Source organism: Larimichthys crocea, chromosome XIII (genome assembly GCF_000972845.2).
Source record: "Larimichthys crocea isolate SSNF chromosome XIII, L_crocea_2.0, whole genome shotgun sequence".
Lineage (NCBI taxonomy): Eukaryota > Metazoa > Chordata > Actinopteri > Sciaenidae > Larimichthys > Larimichthys crocea.
The window spans coordinates 46,155,258-46,181,091 of record NC_040023.1 but is presented as its reverse complement, the minus strand read 5'-3'; the positions used below and the strand labels follow the sequence as shown (position 1 = coordinate 46,181,091).

At 40.1% G+C, this 25,834-nt stretch overlaps 1 protein-coding gene across 5 annotated transcripts in view; it reads left to right on the top strand.

The window, feature by feature from the left end:
• Nucleotides 1-25,834, top strand: part of adgrb2 (adhesion G protein-coupled receptor B2) — a 202,037-nt gene that overhangs the window by 112,876 nt on the left and 63,327 nt on the right. For all 5 annotated transcript variants that reach the window (XM_027286127.1, XM_027286128.1, XM_027286131.1 and 2 more), the window contains 11 exons: nucleotides 1,944-2,105; nucleotides 7,973-8,137; nucleotides 8,503-8,667; nucleotides 9,847-9,948; nucleotides 12,456-12,562; nucleotides 13,506-13,700; nucleotides 14,145-14,213; nucleotides 14,702-14,810; nucleotides 15,204-15,350; nucleotides 20,131-20,218; nucleotides 21,066-21,168. In XM_027286127.1, the coding sequence (XP_027141928.1) occupies nucleotides 1,944-2,105; nucleotides 7,973-8,137; nucleotides 8,503-8,667; nucleotides 9,847-9,948; nucleotides 12,456-12,562; nucleotides 13,506-13,700; nucleotides 14,145-14,213; nucleotides 14,702-14,810; nucleotides 15,204-15,350; nucleotides 20,131-20,218; nucleotides 21,066-21,168 (1,412 nt within the window). The remainder of the gene's footprint in view (nucleotides 1-1,943; nucleotides 2,106-7,972; nucleotides 8,138-8,502; nucleotides 8,668-9,846; nucleotides 9,949-12,455; nucleotides 12,563-13,505; nucleotides 13,701-14,144; nucleotides 14,214-14,701; nucleotides 14,811-15,203; nucleotides 15,351-20,130; nucleotides 20,219-21,065; nucleotides 21,169-25,834) is intronic.

The window sequence follows — 25,834 nt, the reverse complement described above, 5'->3', positions numbered from 1 at the left end:
TAAGTATGTGAAATGTGTGAAAAAGTTGCTAGGAAGTATCTGTAGCACCATCCAGAAATCAACACTTAGTTAGCTTCACAATCTGTAACACAACCTCCTAAAAGTAAAAGTCAGGGCTAAACTACCTAACCTAGCTAATGCTGTTTGGATATTTAGTCTACATTACTGTTGTAACTTGAGGTGACTTGATTGTGTTTTAGGTAGAAATGTCATTTAAGATGATCATATATTAAATAACTATATAGATATACAGTAGATATCTATCCTTTTAGATATGTCGACCAGATTAGATATTAGCAAGCTAGCGTTAGCTTTGATAGCTACGCAACAGTTGGCACTTTGCTTTTGACAGTTAATCACTAACCTAAGACCTTGTACGTGTGCTGTTTAAAATTAGATGTGCATATGTCTTTACTTCTAAACTTTCATTGGGTTTTAACTTAAGAACAGCTGGTGCAACCAGCTCCAGTTCAACGAGGCCTACAAATGAGCTCACTTGAAAAAGCATTTCATTAAAATGAACAGTACAGTAACAAAAAGCGAGTCAAATGCTTATCAGGGGGAACGGGCCTGATGCTTTTATCTCCCTCTTGCATCATATAGCTACTTTGTACAGCTGCTTAAAGACCCATTGATACCATGTGTTGCTGAATTTAAGGATATTTCCTTATTTACCACCTCTCCATATCTCCGTAGAGTACCAACTCCCTCTCTCTCAGCCTTCTACTCCTGCTCCTCTGAGCCTTCTTTCACAGAGTAGACTTAATTATTTATTGCCATGATTTATTTAGCTTTGCTCAACACAGGACCAGCAATCTCCATCCTGCTGTCTCGAACTTTCTCTCCCTCTGTCCCTCCCCCTCTCTATAACTTGCTTTCTATCTTTCCTCCAGCATCTCTCCAGACCTACTCTTCTCTCTCTCAATCTCCTCTGGTCTCTCGTTGAACATTTCTGTATTTTCAAAATAACCTGGCATCTGTTTTTTTCCATTCCAAAGTCTTTCAAACTTTTTGAGCCCAAATCTTTTTTTTGTGTGTGTTCTTTTGAATTCACTTATAATCACTTCTTTTTGTCATGTTCTTCTGTTTTTATTCTCTTTCTTCTTGACACTCATTAAACAATCCTGTCATTCATCTTTTCTTCCTTTGGAGTCTCGACATTGAACATTTCTTTAACATTCTTTTTCCTCTAATATCTATCTTCCATCATTATTCCCTCTAATCTCAGGTCATTATTTTTATGGATGCATGCCATGTGTCCTTTCCTCCTGTGTGACACAATCTGGCAGTGTCACACAGCTGAAATACAGATCAAGTAGACAAATTCATGCAAGAACTAGCATTCAGTAAAGCAACATCGCAAGAGTAGCCTTGAAGTAAAGTTCATTATCTGCAAAGTTTTGGTGCAACCACTGCTCATTTATTCTATTCTGATTCATTTCAACTTCATTTGTTGGTAAAATGGGATGGGGTGTGCAATGAGGGAGGAAGGGAGAAAAAAAAGAAAATAAACATTTTTATTACTTTGGATCCTTTGGTTCTGTGTAATAACTGAAAACTCTAATAATACCAGAAGCAAATGTACCATATTCATTTTCCTTGTCTTGACTCAAACTGCATGACTTCAAATGCGAGTGTCCATTCCTAACCTTCATTTTCTTTCATATAGTGACATGTAAGTACAGCTTCATTCTCGGTGTCTCTTTTCCTTTGTGACTGGAATGTTTTTTGTGGAGGTCAGAAGGTCGCTTTCTTTCTTTTTCTTTTATTTTTTTTATTCTTAGGAATGTGCTCCGACTCATTTAATATCTCATGTTTCTCTCATTCTCTAACCCTCTTGCCTGTGATGGGATGCTCCAACCCTTCCCCTCCCGTCCCCTCCCCTCCCTCCGACCCCTCATTCCTCATCCGTGTTGTGCGCGTACGTCTGTGGGCGTTTGCAGTGCATGGGCTGTGGGAGGAGTGGTCGTCATGGAGTCTGTGCTCTGTGACCTGTGGGCGGGGCACCAGGACGCGTACCAGGAAGTGTGTGAACGAAGGCGGAGTCGTGGCTTGCGGACAGCCCGACATTCAGACCAAACTCTGCAACATAGCAGTCTGTCCTGGTTAGTACCATCCCCATTTACATGATACACCCAGTCTCTCTCTGTCACCCTCTCTCTCTCTGCCTGTTCAAGCATGTCTTCTCCGTTTTCTTCCAAATCACAAAACTTATTTTAACAGCTTTTGAATTTACATGCATATGCATTTATATTTTCTGTTCTTCCATCATAGCTCTTGTAGTGACCAACTGTCTCTCTCTGAGAGATGTGGACTAATGCTGCATTCAAGTCACATCCCGCAGACTGTAATTACAAGGGAGAGAGGGAGAAAAACTGCATGTCAGCCTCCCGTGATTATAAGTGTAGGATATTAGTATTTTCTGACAGCTATGATATCTTCCACTTGGTGAAAAGAACTACAAAACTGTCAACAAACATTTCAAACAAAATTTCTATTTTGACAACAGTACATCATTTTTTTGTTACACTCGTTAGAGGTTCACATAGAAATATCTCAAATATTAGATGTATTGCCCTGAAATTCATGATGTTGACCCCCTGAGTTTTCCTTTGTTTTGAGTGAACAGCAGACATTTATGTCCTGGTAACAAAACAAAATTCAGGTTAAAAACATGAATACAGCATAACCTCCACCTCCCCTGCCTTCTCGTGGTCTTCTGTTTTGACTCTATAATAGACTATCCTCACTTTCAGTTTTATATTCATCTGTGGTCAAACATGGAATACGTGCCCACTTTTCAAATTGTCACTCATCCACCCTCAAAGATCGCAGCCTAGCAAAGGCTTTAGTTCGGACTTCTATCCTTCTTCCATGGTTGATTTGGTTTAGATTACTGAGCAGTCCTGCAGCAGAGCTCTTCTGCTATTGTCTCTGAGATTACCTGTTAGCCCTATACCTTGTCAAGGACAGCAATAAGTCACCAGTGCAGCCCCATCTAATTCTGGTGTCGAGGGTAGCTCAGGACTTTATTCCAATCTTGCTCAGACTGTCCAGCTGAAATGTCTTTATCAGGCTGCAATTGGAGTGAAATAGGACAGACCAGTGATTGAAATAACGCCTCAGTAGAGAAGAATCTGAAAGAAACAGTGAGGCAGTGGTTTCAAGCTACAACTGCTATAGCCTATCACAGAGCAACTTTCCAGATGCAGATGTCAAATTGTCTCCTGAGATGTAAATACTACCATCTACTCATTATATAGAGTTTAAATCTGGCACAAAGAAAAAGCTTTTGGCATTTTAAGACTTAAGAGTACACTTCAGCCATCTGTGTCGTCTATCTGCAATTTTAATTTTGTAAATCAAGTGTCCCTTTAGAAAACCACTTACTTTGAAAGCATTGACATTAGAAAGGAATATTCATTTCAGTGATTTAATTTGTCCCATGCTTTCTATGTTGGCAGAATATAAATTCTTTCTGCATAATGTTAGAATAATGGCATTAATGGACGCACAGACACTAATACATAAGATGGTTTAAAGATAAATTAGTGGCTGCTTTCTGAATAAATAACCTCTGTACTAATCCTGAATTGATTTCAGTCGTAGTAATAGTGCGTTTGCAACATGTAATCACTCAGAGCAATTATCACAGGGTAAATACTTTTTATTTCTTATTACTCAGGCAAAGAATTCGGTATCCGTTTCCCCTGGACCATGATACATATATTAATCTGAATGCCTTTGTGTTTTCAACCTTGACCTACTTGGTCATATTTTTTATTTTTGTTTTTATGTTTTTCAGTGCCTGGGTTTTATATTGTTAATATTTAAATAAAACAAAACTGTCCCCATAGCCTGACAAAGACGCTGCAAAGTTGTCTCAAAGAGAGATGAATCGGGAGACGTCGTATTCTAAAGCATGGCCTCCAGGATGTTTTGCCATGCTGTTTGGGGAACAGTGATGGAAATAGAGGGTTTGGGAGAAAGGGTAGGCTCGTCCTTCAAGGGCTTTAAGGAAATCTGTGTGTGTGTGTGTGTGTTTATGTGCTTTATGTGTTTGTGTACAGTATGAGTGTGTGAATCTATCACAACAGATTCAGCCTGCTTTTGGGAGTTCAAAGGCAATGGTCCTTTGAAATGATGAATGCCAGCATAGGCCTTTTGGCACAAACGTCCATGCATAGAGAATAGAGCTTTGATGGATCTCATCTGTGTGTGTGTGTGTGTGTGTGTGTGTGTGTTTTTGTATGTGTCTCAATACAAACATATTCCATACAGTAAATATGTATACTGTATACTACAGTTATGGTAAACTAAATGTCAAACAGGGTTACAGGGTTAGATCCTCATATTCATGTGGACAAAGTTTCAAATAATGAGATCGGTATGTGATCCCTGTGTGCAAAAAGTGTGTCTTTTTTGATTGACAGGTGGGTACCATCACAGCTGACTTATTTGAGTAACCAGGCTTCATTCAGCCCGGCTCAGCTCCACCCACAGTCCACATCTTTGGCCATTTTAGGATTTGCCAGGAGCCGGCAGAGGCAGCACTACCATAACCGCCACACTTTGAGCTTCACAACATCCCTTCAAAAACATACGGGTGACATCATGGAGACTATGTCCATGATTTATATAGCATATGCTCTAGACACAGCACGGCTGAGCACACTCGTGAAGCACTCATCCATCCTAATTATTAACTACACTGCTAGATACCACTAAATCCTACACTGTGATCCTTAAATCATATTCAGTGTCCGTTATTGCTGTTTGCCAAGCTAAGTTACTGTAGCTACCATATGCTGTTGAGCACAATAGCAAGATGATAAAGTGGAGTGCTGAGTCCTGCCCATAAGGGTCAGTATAAGATAAATAAGGAAGTGTGAATCATGCAAATTCTAGTCCCAGTATAAAAATGAAGAGCTAGAAATCCAGCGTAACGGGTCCATTTTAATGTGACAGCTGTTACCTCAAATAAAGACACACTTAATTCATTTGATCATAAGATCTTTCAGATGTGAAGTCAAAGAAGTAAAAGGCACTTATGTGTAGGCAGAGAGCTGGCCGGAAATTGCCTTTATGTTCCTTGACGCCTACTTTTTCTCACAATGTAAACAGTCAGTTCATAGCCAACACAGAGGGATTAATGGCTCAATTAGAGGCAAATTAAAAGTTTGTAGCTTTGGCAAGAAAACGGCTTACTATCACAGTGCTGCCATGTTTTTACGTGAATACACTTTTTGTTTGTTTGTTGACATGGTACTTTTTTCCTCCTGGGAAATGTCTACGCCAATACTGTATGTGGAGCTCGCCATGCGTGATACAGAAGTTCCTGCTGAGTGAAACTATTTAAATTTATTCCTGTGCCTCTCCTACAAACTTTTCTGTAAATGTGTTATTTTGTTAATTTGGGCACACACACTGACACAACTCAACGACCTAGTCTATTGTTGACTACTTTGTGCAGTTGTGTGTTTCCTGTATTTTCACAGTGATCTTATCTTGGACGTTGTTTTGATTTATCACTTTAATTACTCTTTTTAAACTTGGGGAAATGTCACATTATCACTTTATTTCCAGTACACCGCTCACTCTATGTATGTTGACCACAATGTAGCTAGTTCCCACACAGTTTGATTGACCACATTACCAAGGAGAGCTGACAATGCTTTCCCACTTGGGAGAACCAGACAAATACATTTACTGCACTGTACTTCACGTTCTGTTACTTAAAGCCCCTGTGTGTAGAATGTGTGCCTCAATATATCATTCTGGGCTGAAACAAGAACAGTCCTTTCTTTGAATTTCTATTCTTGTTAATACAGAGACACACAGACAGGCTACTGTACTGTCCTACAGCACGTAGACAATAGCTGCGCAGCATCAAATGTTAGTTAAGTGGCTCTAAAGACAGGTTTTCTCTCTTTTGTGTGTCCTAGTAGCCTCTTAATTAACATGATTAAATGTTAGCATTGCCCCAACTTAATTAATCAAATTCAAATTCAGAAATACTTTGTCACTGTAACTATAAAAGCATAAATAATATATTTCTTTTCAGCACAGATTAATCACTAGACAGCTCAGCCCGACTGAAGGTTACATTAAAGTGACTGAATAGTAATCAAACTTGAAACTCTATTACTTGTAATCAAAATTTAAAGCAGCACTACACAATATTTTTATATTAACAGTTAATCAAAAAGCGTTACTTGTAGTGAAAAGCGGAATCTCACCCAGCTCAGTTCTCCTCAGCTCTATGGATCCCTGCCTTTTAGCTCATTGTTTTGGTTCTGCAGCCCACAACGTTACTGTTTTGGCTCACTGATCCCATTTTCATCAATCTTCTTATCTACAGCAGTAGACTGCTGATTTGCCCGGCATTAAACAGCAGATAGACCAAAAACCAAATTGCTATTAAACACAGAGACGCACTTAGTGGCTAAAGAGCCAGATATTTCCCTCGAGAGGTGGTGGATAACAAAACGGAGCTTAAAGAATATTCAACATGTTTTCACTCTCAAGTCATCCTAGGTGTCCAAAAGTCCATATATGGATCATGGTGGGGTTAGGGTTAGGATTAGATGAGAACACAAGGCCAGATCAAACAAGACCAGGTGACTACGGTTTATGTTTTATGTGTACATTTGACTGGACATTGCATATTAATCATTGCAAACTTGACCGTAGAGCCCTGCAGGTAAAGGGGAAAAAAAGACTCTAGAGGGGTACGTCTATGTGTTAAACATGTCGACATTATAGAGTTTATTAAAGGCTGTTTGAACATGTAAGTACATTCTGAAGGAAGATGCACTGTCGTCAAATTATTACTTTGTTTAGAATTGTTACAGTTCACAAAACACAGCTCAAGTACACACTGTGCAGTAACCCAACTGGAGGCAACACATGAGCTGACTGCTGCCAGCAGAAAGAGGAGGAGAAGAAGGAGGCATTGCAGCGTGACTCAGTTCAAATCATAACCTCCATGAATGTGTTTGTGTGACAATAGTGAAGAAAACACAGCAATTTATGTGGGAATAACAATTGACTATTCTGTGCAGTTAATCGCTGTGTAAACCTAACATGATTGATTTAGTTTTTTACAGTAAAAAAACACAATTACAAAATGTTTGCAAAGGTCAGTAATTGGTTCTTTTGTCAACATTTAGTTAGAAAGAGTTCTAAAAAAAAATGTTTAAATAGGAGTTAAGAAATAAATATTCGCTTATTTGTCACAGATATTCATTTGCTCTTTCTTCAGCAGAACATCGTGTTCGTCACTGTGACACAGATCCTAAAAATTGGCTACACTACGGCCACCTTTGAAGTTGATGGCACACCAAAAAATCTTTGACTACACACTAAAAATGACTAATCTGTCTGTTTTTGATTATCCCAATTTTTCGCATTTTGGATGATTTTATTTGAAAACTCCAGCAACACTCTTTTATTCAAGAGGACAGTGGGGGCTCTGATTACACCTGCGGATGTCGTCAGCCTTTGGATAAGCCATTTGATATTCAGGCTTCATGTGACAGACAGTACTAGATTGTTTGTTTTTTTTATTTATCTATTTCTGCACAAACACCAGTCAAGAGTTGAAATGTGGAAATGTCTGACTGTACTCTGTGTGAACTCAGAAACAAAACATGAAAGGATTTTGTCCACACAACCATGAAATTGTTATGTTTGTTTGTTGCTCTTTATGGGAAAATCAAATGGCCCCCTGTAATTTATTTGTTCCATCCATAACTATATTTGTATCTGTATTCTGTTTACTTGTAGCCTACTCACTTTCTCTGTTGGGTGACTTTTTCTCCTTTTACACCTTTCTCTTCCCGTTCCTTTTCCCTATCCTTCAAAAAAATCTGGATCAATTTATCCTGTTTTGCCCGTGTTTCTCTGAATCTTTTTTCCGTCCATCTTCATCCATTTCCCTGTCTCTCCATATCTACTTCCCTCTCTGCAGTGGAGGGCCAGTGGTTGGAGTGGGGGCCGTGGTCGAAATGCAGTGTGACTTGTAACACAGGGAGCCAGCAGAGGCAGAGACGCTGCAGTGCGTCGGTGCACGGTTGGGCTGAATGTAAGGGTCTTCATCAGGAGAGCAGAGAATGCACCAACCCTTCCTGCAGCGGTAAGGCGTTACAAATGAACACTTAGTATTCACACTCATGTTCTCAAATGCCATTATGCAAACATGGAATGGCATTATTTCAAGGCATCTTTTTGGTCTCCTCTGATTTGTGTCAAACATACCAGCAATTCTTAGATAGTGACTGTTTGGCTTGCAAGTATGTCTTGACCAGGGGCCTGGAGGACAGAATACTGCCTTTTTAATGAACCTGAGTCCCAGACGGGCACTAAAAAATATAAAGTTTCAAAACTGCTGCCCTAGAGTTGTAACCTAAAATTTACTATTCATCAACAATTCCCATTTCTTTTTCATTTTACACGCCGCTCTTGTTCCCTGTCTCCCTAATTTTACCGGCGGTGTTCTAGGTGGAGGTAACTGGGGCAGCTGGAACCACTGGAGTCTCTGTAGCAAGACATGTGACTCCGGATGGCAGCGTCGCTTCAGGATGTGTGAGGGCACCGGAATACAGGGCTATCCCTGCGATGGTTCAGGAGAGGAGGTCCGGTCCTGTAACGAGAAGAAGTGCCCTGGTCAGTAGCTCTGTGTGTGTGTGTGTGTGTGTGTGTGTGTGTGTGAGGAAAACACACTTCTTGCTGTGTGGCTGCATTTCTCTGCATGCCTCTCCTAGTGGATCCCTGACAGAGACAAAAGAGTGTGTGTATCTGTGTGTGTCCGTTCAATCTGCATATGCACAGTATTTGTCAGGCAGATTGGAAATGATTCCCGGTGGTTCGCACCACAGCCAAAGGCTTCTATCGCAATCTTAGAAGTGCACACCTTTCATCTTTATCTGTGTTTCTTGTCGGTCTTCCTGTCAATTCACATACCCATCCATCTCTACTTCTTTATTGATTTTGAACGTCCTTGTTCTTTCGTTTTATTCACCGTTTACCGGAGAGATACCAATTCATCCTCATACCTCTCCTTTTTAACATTGTTTTTATCACACTAATCTCACTCGCACAACTCTTTCTGCATTTGTCTTCTCCCCCCCATGTTCAGTGTTAGAGTATAAGCCACCGAAGGAAACCGTATGTTTTACTAAGCCTCTCGACTGAAGACGTGTGTGAATATGCAAGCGTATTTTCTGTAAAAGCCTGAATCCCACATGTATACGTGCTTGCATTGAGCTTTGACAGGCTACAAATGATAAACTTGAGAGCGTTGGCTTCACCATGACCTCTTTGTTTTGAGTAGCTCTCAAGTCTCTTTTTACACAGGACGAGGATCTTGTCTGTTGGCATTGCAGGGGAACATCATATCATATTTTCTCTCTTTCTCTCCACGCTCTCTGTCCCTCTTCATCTCTCCGCATCGCCTCTGCCAGCGCTCGCCTGCCCCCTTGGAATATCTTCAGAGCACTCCACGTTTTTTTTTTTTTTCTTTTTTCATCAGGGTTATGAAAGACAGGGAGGGGAGGGGAGAAAACAGATGAATAAAAAGAGGGAGTAAGATGAAGAGGGAATGAGATACAGTACTGAGGCAGTGACACTGACAGAGAGCACTGAGCAATGTACAAGGGAATAAGATTGGGAGTTGCTGCAGGAGAACATTGATTTGTATCTTGTTTTTTGTGGTTTTCTGTTCCCTTTTTTTCGATTGCTGCGTATGTGTCTGTGGGAGTGTGTGCGTGGTGATTTTTCTTTTTCTGTCTGCTTGCTAGACTGCACTTCATTTCACTTCTGTGTATTTCTCATTTACTTCCACAGCACCTCATGAGATATGTAAAGATGAGCACCTTCTCTCTATGGCATGGAAGAGAGCCTCAGCTGGAGAAACTGTCTACAACAAGTGTCCAACAAACGCCACTGGTCAGTCCCATGGTGCTTAGTCAGTTTCTGTTAGCTGTTAACGTATTTTAGCCCTGGCTTGTGCAAGCCAATTTGTGAGTCTGTTTGGTCTGGAGTTTTAACTATTAATCAACGGATCTTGCACAATACCGCAGTGACTAAAACTGAAGCTACTTTATAAAAGAAACATTAGTAAAAAGTGAGAAAACGAAAGAATCTACAGAAACTCTTCAAACTGTCCTATAGGCCAAAGAGGTGCAACATTTCTTTGCCACTTGAATTTACTTTATTACCCAGTAGTTATCATTAGCAGAGCTAGCTAGAGTGCCGTAAATATGGACAACCATACACTTATTAGTATTATTATCTTACTTGATCGAAAACAAGCAAGCCAGGAGTTGCTAACATAGCCAAACATGAAGCAAGTACAACAACACAAGACATAGCAGCCAGCTAATATTATTTACTAGTCCAACAGAAAGAAGCCCAGCCCGATGTCTGTCTTTAAGCCTTTTATTTACAACTAAAAGCCAGTCGAGATTTACTCTTGTCTGGCAGCCTATTGCTTGGTCCCTCTCTCCTTTTCTCTTCTTAGCTTCCTCCATAGCTTGCTGCCATGTCTGCAGGACCTGCTGAACCCTGTTACATTTCCCACTCGCCCGGCTCCGGTTCTGGCACAACACTGGCGCTCCACTTCTTGTCAGCATTCAGCTTCTTGCCCTTGGCTTAAAAAACCTCCTCATCCCAGTTGTCCAGAGTTCCTTTGCTAGCGGTGTATATACCAAGAGTTCCCTGGTGTTTTGAACTCCAAGTCCAGACAGCACAGACTGAGCTAACCAGCTTCACGGTTAACTTCATTTAACAACAAATAAAGCTTTCTGTCCATCAGGAAACTGTGTAAATCCCCAAGACTTGAAGTGAAGCAGAAAACATCAAAGAGAAAACTAGGAAATATTTCCTCCATAAAATACGATCCAAAATCAGTCTAGTTGTTGTTGTTGTTGTTGTAAAGGGTTATGTCTGACAGGAGTAGCATCAGTTTACCCCAGAACTGTTAGCATAAGCAGTGAGAGAAAATAAAGAAACTACAAAGACTCAAAGTTACAAAGAAGGAAATGTGAAAATGTCCAACAGGAGCAACAAAAGTTCACGCTATGAATAACGCTTCCGGCAATTACCATGAGCAGAGCTAGCTAAAGGAAGAGGAAAACGCTATAGAAAAATACTTTAATTAACAAAAACGTAATGTACTGCTTCTAAATGTTTGATAGTCCAGTGACCTCTGAGAATTACAGAGCAGCATCAGCACAGAAATCATCTCATTAGTGCCAAAGAAAACATTAAAATAGATTAAATTATAATGAGGATATTCTAAATTACTCTTGGCTACTGTTTGAAAATTTGATGTCCTCCTATGGCTGGAACAAATAAATCAGTCTGATTTAAATGCTAAAATTTATGTTGCAGGCTTATGAAAATAGTTATTCCTAAATGATATGACTATTTTTTAGTATACAGAGGTGATCATTTCCAGTTCATGCATTATCCAGCTTTAATCAGTACAGCAGGCGTCCTGTGTGAATGCAGTTAAACCTTATTTGAGTATTACTTATCACAGTAATGTAAATCTAATCTGCAGAGTTTCCCAAATAGCTGGCAGCCAGACTTTTTATTTCAACTTCCAAAAGCAGAAGAAGGAAAAAATAAAAAATAAAGATTTTTTTCAGACACTGTCTTCCTCAGAATTTAAGCCAAGTGCGGATGCACTTCAGGATGCCTGTAGTATAAACGTCTTTCTACATCTTACAAAATATGGCATTGGCTCCGACATCAGAACATGCCTGCGTGAATCAGGTTGCCTTCCAGTAAAAACATTATTGCTTAACGAACATTATATTGAAGGCAAATCAATGTGTTGAATTTAATTAACAGAAAAACTTCACAGTTTATGAACTTTAATCTATTATTCGTAAAAAGGCAGAGCCAGTGTTTAGTAAGTGCATATTTATCTGGCTAGGGAAAAGGTTTTGTCTTAGTAAAGTATTTTGGCAGCCTTCACCAGCTTATCTGCTGGCTGCCAGGTTCGAACAGCCAGCAGGTATGAGCTGCCAAACACTGTAGAACTGCTACAAATGATATATTTGGTAGTTGTAACTATCCTAGATAATATTTTACTCTCAGGATAGGCTAATAAATTCACAAAAGTGACCTCTGTTTTGTTTTTGTTTTTTTTTTTTATTAGTCGCAATATTGCAAATGTGCTATGCTTTCCCTTTCTGCATTAAAATTCATCAAGCACTGACCTTGACGTTGTGATAAATACCTGTTGGCTTTAGAATTCAAGCAAGATATTAATGGATCTTTGGCAGAAATGTTCTGTATGAAAATCTCTTTCACTTCTGCACAATGCACTGTGTGTCATACTTATGCAGCTAGTTCTTTGACCGCAAATTGACATCATGCACATAATAATGGATTAATATGTGTTCTGCATTCTCAATAAAGTATTTGTCCCTCTCTCCTTCTAGGATCTGCTAGTCGTCGTTGCATGCTGGACAAAAATGGAGTTGCTTTCTGGGGTCCTCCGAGCTTCGCCAGATGCGTCTCACTTGAATATAGATATTTACATTTATCTGTAAGTTTTCTTTTAACAAATCCCCAACTGTGAAACTCTTTCTACTTTATTTTTATCATCTTCAGCAAGAAGAAAAAAGAAAAGAAAGTTGTGCAGATTCCTCCAGATTTCATCATTTGAGCTACTTAGTTGCAGTATTACCCTCCGTTATAGCTCACCTTCATCAAATCTGTCTGTCTCATTAGAGAGTTTATGAGAAAGTGAAGACTCCATCTGTTTTTCAAAAAAGTTCGTCTCGCCTCTCTGTCCCCTGTTCAACTTTTTGTTTTTAAAAGTTTAAAAAAACACAGGAGTGTCTTCACTCAGGGCTTGCTGGTATCTCTAATTAGCTTTTCCAGAGCTTTGCACTTACACTTATCAATTAATGAACGTAGCTAATGAACGTGTTCATCATCCGGTCTGTTTTCCTGCTCTGTGAACTTCAACCTTTTCCATCTCCTCGATGATGGCGGAAGGAGAATGGGGGTCAGGGATTGTTCGTGACAAAGCTGATTGCACTGTTAGCTTCTGTTCCAACCTTTCATTAACACCAGGAGTCAATAATTCATTTTCTGTGATTGCTGTTATCTTATGTTCGTCCAGGCTTTCTTCCTCTCTGCTTCTCTCTTGGCATTCCACACACACACACACACACACACACATTCTTGCTTTGTGTACCTCAGTCTCTGAAGTGATGAGATCCAATTTCTTCCTGTGAGTGCTGCTCGTGCTCTCTCTGCCTATTTTAAGCACAAGTGCTAAAATTCAACCATGTACATATATACTCCTATCTTGAAACATCCCTTTGGCTCACAACTGAAACATTGCTGTGATTTCTTAGGGAAAAACATGATCTTTGGTTTGTTTGTTTTTACCTTGCTGTCTGACCTTTTTTTTCATATGCTGAATAAGAGCTCATCACTGCAACCACCAACTTTTCTCAATTTCTGTCTACACATTGCAGTTACGAGAGCATCTCGCGAAGGGTCAGAGGACCCTGGCCGGGGAGGGCATGTCTCAGATCGTAAGAAGTCTCCTGGAGCTCTTGCAGAGGAGGAGCTACTACAGTGGCGACCTTCTCTTTTCCACGGAGATTCTGCGAAATGTGACGGACACCTTCAAAAGAGCAACCTACATCCCAGCTCCCGACGACGTGCAGGTACACAGTCACAAACCATCCAAGACATGCGTTCACAGACACACTCTCACACACAGTTGCAAAGCCTGCAAATTTATTGAATGTAAAAGCTCCAGTTTCTAAGTTACTGCACGCGGTGTGCATAACAATGAACTACAGCGACACAGTTGCTATGGCCTCAAAGGGGATTTTTTAGCAGCTTTTTTTTTATCTTTCACTGCCTGTAAGAGAGCAAAATGCTTCTGTCTCAGTCAGTCAATTGGCAGACATTATTTTATGTTTTACAATATGCCAATGTTCAGATGGCTACTGTACTAGACTTGCAGAGAATAACCTGCAGTACTGCTGCAGTGCTAATAGTCGGTGGGTGCATGCTCGCAAATGATTATGGTTCACACATGCAGGTGAGAAAATGTAATGGCCCTGCTGCATTAACAACTGAGTACATCTTCATCCTGTGTCTAGAAATTCTTCCAGATAATAAGCCACATGTTGGACATGGAGAACGTAGAGAAATGGGAGGACGCTCATCAGGTAAGCTTTCTGTGTGTGTTATTATATAATGTGCCTCCATGCATGTCTTTAGCATTATCAGTGGCTGCCAACTACTGTACTAAGTTTATCAAGTATTTTATTGTGTGTGTGCACGTGAATTTGTGTGTAAAGGTGGATGTGTCCACATCCCATAATAACTTTTCATTATAGTCATAAAAACACACCTGTTAACTAAACAGTAGATAAATATTAATTATATAGTATGTGTGTGTGTTTGTGACCCAGTTTGATGCCCTTGAGTGGAGGTGTGTTTACTTCCCATCTGGACGCAATAAACAAGCAACCAAATATGATATTATATCTGACATGGTTAGAATTTAACGTCACGAAACACATTCAGTGGTCTAAGATAATGCAGTGGATAAAAAAATGTATTAATAGGTGAGCCATGTCTCATTGAAAGTTTGCTATGGATTATAATTATGATGACGTCATGGTTGATGCTTACCTCTCTTTATCATCCGCAGGTCACTCCCGGCGCTGCTTTGCTGATGAGGATATTAGAGGATTTCATTCACCTCATCGGAGAAGCCCAGAAGCCTTTCCAGAGTTTCCTGGTGGTTACCAACAACCTCAGTAAGTGTCACACAATACTACTGTGCGACAAGGCATGACAGAGAAAGATAAAAGGTTATTTCACAACAACCTCAATGTTTAAAGACTTACTCAGATATTCTTTAGAATGAAGGTCAGAATTCTGTATTTACTCGAGCTCTGCCAAGATCTTCTTTGTCACAGCAAATCTGTCAAATCACTCTCAAATAGTTTACTTTAACTTGTATTTTAGGAAAGTGCTGAGTCATAAGCCTAAAAAAACCTTGTGTCAGAAGAAACCTTACCTGATTTGTATGAATTTTAGCACTAAACATGTGCGTGTGACTATTTAAGATTGGCACTGTACTGCATTTTTTTTTTTTAACATTTGTGCCGCAGTGAGTTTCAACTGTTTTTGGTATCCCGTTTGTCCAGTGATAACCATCCAGCGAGAGCCAGTGTCAGCAGTTTCCAGTGATATCAACTTCCCTATGAAGGGCCGGAGAGGGATGAAGGACTGGGCCAGAACAGCAGAGGACAAGCTCTACATCCCCAAAGAGGTCTTCACCAGCCCGACTGAAGGTAGGAAAAACTAAAACAGATACTCACTGCCCAGAGTTTGTCCAAACTTTGGGCTTTTTGGTACCAGCCAACCCAAAAACTATACATAAAACATAGCAACAATCATCATCTAGACCTGCAATCAGGCATACCGGGGTCAAAGAACTGAGGCCATCAACAAAAGACTTCTTGTCCCGCATGCTGCCATGATCTAAGTTAGCCTTGGTGCTTATTTCAAGGGTTTGGAAGAATCAAGACACAACAGACACATTAGTATTAAAATTATGATTATTTTATTAATATGTTATTTTTAGATCAAACAGCAGTAACCGAAGTGTGTCTTAGGTTAGGTTCGAGCACTAAGATCATAACCATGATGTAGATTTGTTTTATCCCCACTCTCAATCTTGAATCTCAGACATGTGAGGGCTTGTTATCACCCCACTCAACCCTCTCTTCAGCCAAGGTCAGTCCAAGAAGTTAGCCCAGTGCGAATTCACACACAACAGAAAGCTTTTTAAGGACATCAGATGGAAATGCTCAGAAGGATTTGGACTATAAAGAGGCCGTGGAGGGCTTCTCTAGAAGATGCAGGTCTTTCATCTGTGAAGAAGTGTGCTGCATCCCCTCGAGAGCCCCAGTCCTCGTGCAATTTTGAAAGATGTCTCTTTTCACAAGAAAGTTAACTTGTTTGTCTTAATGGCTATGGATTTTTAATTTATTTTGTGTGTGTGTGGTTTCAAGTAAAGCCATAAAACAAGCCAAGTGGTTGTCCAAATGCACACAAAGAAATAAATGTGGTGAATGGAGAGGACAGCAGGAGGCATAGGAGCTTAAGCTGGGAAAGAAAGGGGCTTGGAAGAGTGGGAAGAAAGTGATTTATCTAAGATAAGAGAATTACTGTGGCAGATGTGATCCACTCCCCACAAAGACAAAGGTCACATCCCACAGGAAATTACACGAGCAGACTTCCTGTCTGGTGCCCCATGCCCCTGCCCAAATTAAAGTTGAGAGAGACTGCAGGCCGAAAAAGAAGAGCCGTCTCTGACCTCTGACTCGTACTGATGACACAGACTCTCTTTGAATGGCATTCAAGTCATCCTGCATGCTAACTTCAGGGCACCTCACCTCAACATGTCTTTCTTTCCCTTTAGTAAACACAGTGTAATATACTAAGTCTATTGCATCGACTTTATTACCACGCACCTCGCTTTCATGTAGCAGAAACCTTTCATGAGTTGCCCGTGAGTTGTTTTGTTCAAGTTGTTTTTCTAGATTTTATGGAACAGCAAATTCAGACTCAGAGAATTAATGTTAGGCTACAGCAGGAGACAAAAGGGTATTAACTAGACTTTTTTTTTTTTTTAATGCTGCTGCATTGTGATGATGTCTTCTTTCTTATTCCGCGTTCATCCTGGCCTCTTGTTTTACTTTGGTACATTTATGTTTTTTTTCCCTCCATTATCCTTTGTGATTTGTGGTGTTAAATGTTTTTTTTCTCTCTCTCTTGCAGTGCTTTTAGTGCAATAAAAAAGAGCGTCTGCATCACATTTACTCAGCATTTTTCTCACATGATCTCCAGCACACGCCATTGCCATTTTATCTTATGCTATTTTGTAAACTGTGTCATCCAAACAGCACACGACCTTATGAGTTAGAACATCATAACTATTCTTTGCCCCAGTGGGAACTCTTCTCATTGGCAGTCCATGAGTTGGAGGTCTGTAGTTGATTGCTATCTGTTTGATTGGTTCATTTACCCCATAATGAAAGCCCATCTCAGATGGACAGCTTAAACATGCTCATAAAAGCCCATTGGCTCCTGTGTGTGTGCATGTGCATACACAGTTGCGCACACACACAAAGCCAATTGATAGGTTCATGAATCGCTTCACTGGGCAGAGGCCGGGACTGTTCGTCACTGATTTTCGAGGTGACAAACTCCCACTTTCCCTCCACTGTCTCTCTCTTACTCTCACAAACACACATGTAGGCACTCACTCTGTCGTGCAGCCATGCACACAGACACATACATCCAAACATACAAGCCAGCAATGACCTCATATTTCAAATATACCATTGCTGCTGCATGCATGCAGATATTCACCATTAAAGCTGAAGTAATACTCAAGTAAGAGCACAAACTACATGAGCTTTCTAATGAGTTAAAGACTGACTTCCTTATTTGCAGTTTTACTGTTAACTGTGTTGCACTTCATAATATCACAAGTTATTTTATTTGAAAACTTTAATACGAATATTCCAACATTTATGGAAATAGGACAGTTGAGAAGAAAAGATTTATACCACTCTTATGTCTCATGAACTCGACTGCAACATGCAATGTCATATTTTATTCTGTACACAAATAGAACTGTATCAATGACTCTATTTGTCAACCTCAGCATGACAACAAGCAAGACCTAACGAAGGTATTGCTCCTAGCTTTTATTTACCAAGAAATACTTATAGCAGTTCTCTTAAAACAACACATTCCTTTTTAACGTTTATGTCTCTATACTTGAATAGTTGGTAGGTGTATTTTGATTTTTTAGACAGGTTAGTTATGTACCTGTGCGTCTCATCCAGCCAAGCTAAGCAAATAACCTCTGGGCTCCAGCTCCACGCATAATGCGCGTGGGAGTGCTATTGATCGTCCTATTTACACCAGTAAAAAAGTGAAATAATTCCTAAATTGGCTAACTATTTCTCTAAAAATCAACAGCTTGGCCTGTAAAGAATTAGTTGAAATGAATAAAATGACATAATGTTTTATATAAAGTGAGAGGTTATACAGGATTTGGAGACACTGCACATTTTTATTTGTAAATAATGAAATTGACCCTAAAAAAAAGAAGCACTGCAGTCAATTTTTCTAAGCTTGAGCACATTACCGTCTGTCTGTGCCACTAAACAAAAGTAATTGTATTCTACAGAACTTTCACTTCTTCAAATAGTCTGTGATGTGAGCGAAAGCTGTGGAAAAAAAGAAAGAAACCAGGAAGAAATGGAAGGGTAACTCACACAGAACTGTTGTTTGGACCTTTCGATCTTTGATTAAACCATAAATTATGGCCTAGCATCAAGTCCGAGCATATCTTTTCCTGACAAATAGTGTATTAAAGTTCACAGCTGGTGGTTGGTGGTTTGCCATTTTGCTGTATTGCAGCTGACCACCAATCATTTGGATGTTCAGGAAGCGAACAGTGACAAAAAGTCCGTTCATGGGAAATTAGAGTTTTGTGATTGAGTGCTTTTGTGGTATTAATCATCCTCGAGCGTAGGAGTGCCACCCCCTCACACAATGATTTACCATTTACCCATAATACACTGACTTTCTCATTTGCATGCCTTTGCAGACACTGTCCAATTAGGATCCATCACACTCAGAGGCTTTTTCATGCCGACTTTGATCTTTTTATTTTTATTTTCTTGCCTGCTCACAGTTTCACAATTGCCCCCACCCCAACCCCCACTGTCGAGATCTTTTTGTCTCTTTCTCTCCTCATCTGTCTTGTACAGCTATCTCTCTTCCTGAGTATTACCTCTTAGGAGGCAGGCAGACAGATTTTGGATGAGTCACCCAGTACGTCTGATACCATCAACCCCCTCTGTGTCTTCCACTCCCTCTCTCTCTTGGTGGTGATGCTCTTCCATTGCTTTTCTCAGACTAAAAGGGCAAAGAAGGGAGTGGCAACTCTCAACATGAACTCTTCCCCTGTTCCCTTTCCTCTCTGCTTCTTTCCACCTCCCTCACTTGAGACAAAGTGACATTTACAGAGGGACAGTACATCTCCTTGCGAGCTCCTGCTCTTTCTGGAGAAAGAACATTGAAGGGAGCAGTGGAAAAGGTGGAAAAGTTGAGAATTGAGTAGGAGAATGTCAAAAACAACAGAGACGGATGAGAAGGGCGAGTAGAGGAGTAAGGGGTCTTTGAATCAAGGGAAAATAAAAAAATGAAAACATGAACATTGTCTAAACATGGTGTGGATTTAAATCATTTTATTCCAGTTAACTGTATACTAGAGCAATGGACTTCTACATTTTTATAAAAATGAGTCTTTAAGCTGCGTAAAAGGGTTAGTTACCAGCTGCTAAAAGTCAAAGAAATTGACACAAATCTCCACCCACACAAAATGTGAAACCAGAATCTTGCACCCAAATTAGTGATATGCTTTCAACCTCGAAGTATGGAATATGTAGCTGTCATATCAAGCTGGTGCAATTAACTAACATTTCTTATTTTGATGTAACCAACATAGCATTTGTCAGCGACAGCTTAAGAGTAAATGTAAATGAAGCTGGAACTGCAGGTTGATGAGACAGGTGAAGCCTGTGCTTGTGTGCTTTGCTAACTGTTTGCATTTAGTTTGTATCAAACTGCCTAGTTATCAGTGCTGGTTAGCAGATCATCATTTCAAAATCATTTGCAAATGTTAACACTCCAGCCTCTAGTTGAGTTGTCAGATTAACAGGTTTAATATTGTATAAGGTTTTTCTTCATTTTTTCAAACATGCAACCAAATGTTCTGTGTGTTCTTGTTGACATTTAAAATGTGAATTTGCTGCAATGGTCCGAAACACTAGCTCATAAAGTCTTATGTTTGTATAAAATGTCAAATATGAATATGTTTCTGTAACCCTCAGCTCTACTTTAGCAAGCTGTGACCTTGCCCGGCATACCAAAGGGAATACAAACTAAACGATAGATGGATTTTCATTTAATTTTTTAAATGTTTTTTTTTAGAAGAACCATGGCATCTATTTGGGCTCATCAGTTGCAAAATTGTCTGTTTTTCAGAGACAGAGACAGACTCAGAGGCAACAATGTACTATGTCATCGGAGCCATCTTGTACAGGACATTGGGCATCATCTTACCTGCACCAACGTGAGTACCTCTCATGTGTCTAATTACTTTTTCAACCATTTCAAATGTCACTTTCTGCATCCTTTTGTTCAATACTTTCTCCAGCAGCCATTCATCTCCCTTTCTATCTCTGTGTCCTTTCTTCTTCGAATCCTTCTTCTCTTTCTAATTCCAATTCACCATCTGTCTTCTCCCTTATAGTGTCTCTATTACTTCCTCCCTCTCCTTGTGTCTGCTAAGTTATCAGACAAATGTCTCGGCTCTCCAGTAAAGTACATTTCCCTACATGTTTTTTTTCCCCCTTTCTTTTGCATTGTCTAAGTTTTTTTGGAACCGTACAGTGGGCTTTGAATGGCTGAGGGCCTAATGGGTCCTGAAACTTGCATAGGACTTGTAAAAATAAAAGTTTAGAGAAATCAGGAGGTTGTCAAACGGCCACTGTGATATGGTGTTTGTGCTGGCCCTGGGCCCTTTTATTCAGGTCAGTGCTCTTGGTTGTGGATGAGCTGGATCTGTTAAAACCTTTTTTCTCCCTGTAGCTCTGGTGAATGCTAATAGGTGTTCTGTTTTAACATGAATGCTGGCTCTGGCTCTTCCCCTTTCCTCATTAGATTTTTATTTATATGGTTATTTATTTATGTATGTATTTATTTTTCACACACTCAAAAACCATCCAGGCATGGCATGACGCTAGCTGGGTGTGTCTGTTTCAGCTAAAGAAAGATACTCGCCAGCATATTCCACTTGTTTTTTTTCTAATAACTTTTTAAAATCACAGAGACAATTTAACCCAAACTTGAATGCACAGTACATTTCTTATAAAATTGCACTTTTTTATGTGTGTGTGTCATCATGTTTGTCTCTGCAGTCCCCCTGCGGTGATCAACTCCAAGATCCTGACAGTGACAGTACGGCCGGAACCTCAACCCAGCGAGCCCATGGTGGTGGTGGAGCTGTCACCGCTTATTAATGTAAGTTAAAAAAAAAAAAAAAAAAGATTTTCTCCAGCTATTAGAGCCTTGCTGTTTTTATGTGTTTTCATACAATACCAAAACACTGCGTTAGATCATTTCAAGGGCAGTGTGTTACGGAGTGGAGAACATTAAGCATTACTCATTTCCATCAACTAAACTTTCCCAAACACTCCACAGTAGGGTGTCATTCAGATGAGTGTGTAACCGCTAACTACCAGAAAATGTAACAAAAAATTTAATATTTCATCAGAGGCACTTTCCAATGCATGGCTTTGCATTTTTTATTATATATCCTACTTGTATATTGAGCAAGCTTTGGCCAAGAAAAATTTGTTTAAGGCTTTAAAGGATTTCTTTTCTCCCAGCTGACCCATGTTTCCAGTTCAAGAGAAAGTGCTGCATGCTATAAAGCGCCATAGTGCTCGGTGAATTGCCTGAATAAATGCAGACCTTTTTGACTTCTTTATAACGTTGCGTCTCCTGGTAGCTATTCAGTTTATATTACAGTGGAGTGTGTTATTATAAACGACTCGTGGGGTGTCTTCAATGGAAAGGACTAAGTGCAAGTATAATGAGAGGCACTCTTCACGACCTCAATAAGGTGTGGGTTTCATTAGGCATTCTTTCGTATAAAGGTGGGCACAGTTTTGAAAATAATCTTAAATATTTAATGGTTCTCTCTAGACAACACAAACACACACACACACATATGTAATATACAATATATATGTACATATATACACAATCTTTCAACGAAATTAGTCTCTTGCTGTGCCATCTGGAACCTGAAGGTCAAAATTACTGTGCACTGTTTCATTATATTCATTCTGCATCCCCGTCACTCCATCTCCATGCTTTACATCACTGATATATTACTTAATTATGGCATTCTTTATATGCCTCTATCTTTTATCTTCCTATTATTCTCCTTTTTAACACTTTTGGCATGGTAGAGGTACAGCAGGATGCACAGCCTCTGTCTCGAGGATGACGTCTTAATGCTGATCCTAGCATACTGCTTTGGACTACTAACCGGAGGCTCCTGCTGAGGACAGGCACAAACTACACAGCACAGGGCTAGGACAGTCTGTGGAGGGCAGAGGCACATATGCACGGCATCGACTGGTGTTTGTGAGGCCGTTTTTAACTTGCTTAAAGGCACCTGCTATTTTAATATTGCACTTATGGAGATTCACAAGAGATTGAAAAAAAGGTGATGAAAATCAACGTAGCACAGGCTGAGATATCTTGGCTTTCAGTGGCTTCATATAGGATGGCAGCAGCAGAAATGCTCAATCCTACATTTCCCATAAAGAATGATGTCTTTCATTAGGCCCTTCCTGCCTGGTAAATGCCCAATCCTTTAAGCTCCATGCCCCCAGTTTATAAATCCAGGCTTAAAATCCAGTGAATAAGTTCACATAGAGCATAACGAACGTCAAGAGGAATAATATTTGATTAAAATGAATTATGATCAATTTTCTCTGCCAAATTACAAAAAAATACATGCTTTTAACAAGTGATTAAAATAATATTCATTATCATTTCATTTGGAATACAACCTGCGCTCATGGTCTTAGTCATGGCCAGACAAATATCTGTAATTGCTACTTGAAATTAATTGAAGTTTTTAGTAAATGCTATAAGCAAAATAAAGGACAAAAAAATGTTTAAGTTTAAGGCATAATTACCTAAATTCTCTCTATTTGCTGTACTGTACTGCACTGATAGATTAAAGCAGTTTTTCAGTATTTTGAGAAATACACTTAAAGCTCACCGTCTGCTTGCTGTAGTTTATTTAATTGACAGATATGAGAGAGATTGATCTTCTCTTTTAATTCTAGCCAAGAAAGCAAATCAGCGTAACTGTCAAATATGGAAAACTATTGACATTTTCATTTTGTTAAGATGTAACCAAAGGATACTGAAAAAAAGAAATCCAAACTAGTTTAATTACATTTGGTGAAATTACAACACGGCCCAACAACAATGTACTAGAGTTGCACGATACCCACGGTATACACGGTACCCTGCGGTGCCAAATCATAACCGTCGCTACTATACTAGAAATTTTAGACGACGGTACTACCGTGGAGTACTATACTACCGGTGCCAGTCTCCGCTACATAGCGGCCTCCTCTGCTCTCCTCCCGGCTTCTCACTGCATGCTACTCCTTTGTAAACAAACCAACATGGAACCGCACCCGAACTACACAGCTGCTGAATGATTGGCTGTTTGCCTGTTACTGGTGACGTCCAGGGATATGATAGGCTGTTTCCGCACGCTGGGTCCGCCCGTCTGTTAGCTGATTGGCTGTTCGTGTGTTTCTGCCGGCAAGAACGAACTCCGCGAAGACAGCTCCGCTTCCATAGAAACTCGCTTCAAAACAAACAACAAGCTAAAGTTCTGTCTCGCCCAGACACGAGACAACACACTCACCATGGCAGAAGCACCGGGCCCGAGCAGCGAGTCTGCCGTGGCGTCTTCGTCAGTGGCAACACCAATTTTGCTTAAAAAACAAACGTCGTTGTTTCAAACTAACTTGTACAAATACATTGCAGTTTATAAAAATAATAATAATAAAAAAGGCCGCAGTATCGCGATAATACCCGGAACCGCGATACTTTGTCTGGTATAGTATCGTGGTTACTCATTTTAGTATCGTGACAACTCTACAATGTACATGAGCGGGTATTTGCTTCAGTCAGACTCTTTACTTATTTCCCTGGTGTCAAAGTGTGTGCTTGTCTTTCATGGCGAGTAAAAAGCAGGAGGCCAGAGAGCTCTGTGTACTCACAGTAGACCAGATGCCAAGTGTTACACCACATCCCGTCCTCCAGCAACCCCTGCAGCGAGCCTTTCCAATTATCAAAGGCTAACATCAGCCAGGTTAACATCAGCCATAAGCCTCTCTGGTAATTTCACTGTAATCTAGTTTGCTTTCATTAGTCCAAAAGCATCATCCAGGTTGCTCCATTTCATTTTCTAAATCTATAATATTTGATATGAAGTGGAAAGCTTTTAAGACTCCCTGAACCAGTGTGGTCTTGTTCTGTTACAGATGCTCATTTCATCCGATTAGCTTAAGCATGTTACCATCAAATGGCTACCACGTGTGTGTTGTGAATACCTTGAAAGAAAATGGCTGTTCCTTTTGAGTGAAAAATAGAAGACAGAGCTGTTAAGGTAGACGGTATTATTACGACCATAAAACGGGCTGTTAGAATCAGACACACGTTTTTTTTTTCCCCTTCGAGAGGCATCAGTCAAGCAGATGCTGTCATTATCTAAAGTATCAGCGCAAAAAAGAGGAGGCAGACATTGTGGGAGCACACGGATGTCACTTCGTGTACAGTCAGGCACGATGCCCGCTGATTGATAGTTGAATGCTAAGAGAGCCCGACACGCTAATGCACGCCCAGGGACATCTAATGTCGGTGATGGCGGTGGTCTGCGTGTGAGGCAGAACAAAGCGCTGTCATCCATCAGTCTTTGCCACCTAGCCTCTGATGCTGTGTTTATAAATGTTGCATCATCCCATCCTCACAAAGGCTCCAGGATTCACAGATTCATGGGAGATCAGTTGTGAACTGCACAGAGAAGGAGAGGTGACCTTGCCTTTACCGAGAAATAAATGCTCTTAGTGCAGATTCAAATGTACACCACATCCTTCTCTTAAAACACTGCTCGTATTCAGAAAAAAAATAAAAAAATCAGTTTGCTCTTCATTCCAGGAGATATCTTAAATTCTTTCTCAGGGTTGCAGTGAGTCTTCTTAGAGTGGCCATCATGCTTTTTTTTTATTTTTATAATGGACAGAGCAGTGTGGTTGTAGATTTACTGCTATAATCTCCTTTACCATAAGGGGGAGCTCAAAGGCAAAGTGCTCAAAGCAGGATTCAGGAAGGACCCAGACTGTTTAAAAAAAAGGGATCCATTTTACTCTGCATCACCCCAGTGGAAGAATAGCACCTCTATTGTGGATACCTGATGTAGTCCCACAAAAGGCTTGATCACTCTTCCTTCTAAAGGACCCAGAAAGTGTATTGGCCAGCTGTTTCTCTTAGATTGTCATTATACTTTGACCTCAGAGTCATGAATTTGAGACTTTAAATGCTTTTAATTTAGGATTAAAGGCAAAAAAATCAGAATCTTTGATGCATGCCAGACACCCTCGAAGTTCACCTAAAACCAATCACAATCCAATCCTTAGCAAATGAGGCGTGTGGGTTGAAAGGGCACGGACGATTCTTTAAAACGGATCAATGCAGAGATCACTGAAGATCACCGGTGGAACAAGTTGTGATGAGTCAGTTAAAGATATTGATCCTGTGATTGATTCACTGATTGAGTCATAGCAAGTCTTCCTTCGCCGCCGTGCATGACTGAGCGTTGATTACCAGATGATTTACCTGCCTTTCGACCCATAGATATTGGCTTTTGGCTCCAGCGAGTCGATGGATTAAGAGTGAGCTGATAGCAAATCACCAGCATTTAGACCGTCATGAGTGGTTGTGTGACTTTATTTCTTTGCAGTTTTGAACATTTATTAATCAGTTCTTCAAATACATAGAAGGATGATTATAGATAAAAGAAGTAACAGAATTTCTGAAGTACTTCATCTCACTTTGGTGAGTCTTCACACACTCTGAAAGGGCCTTC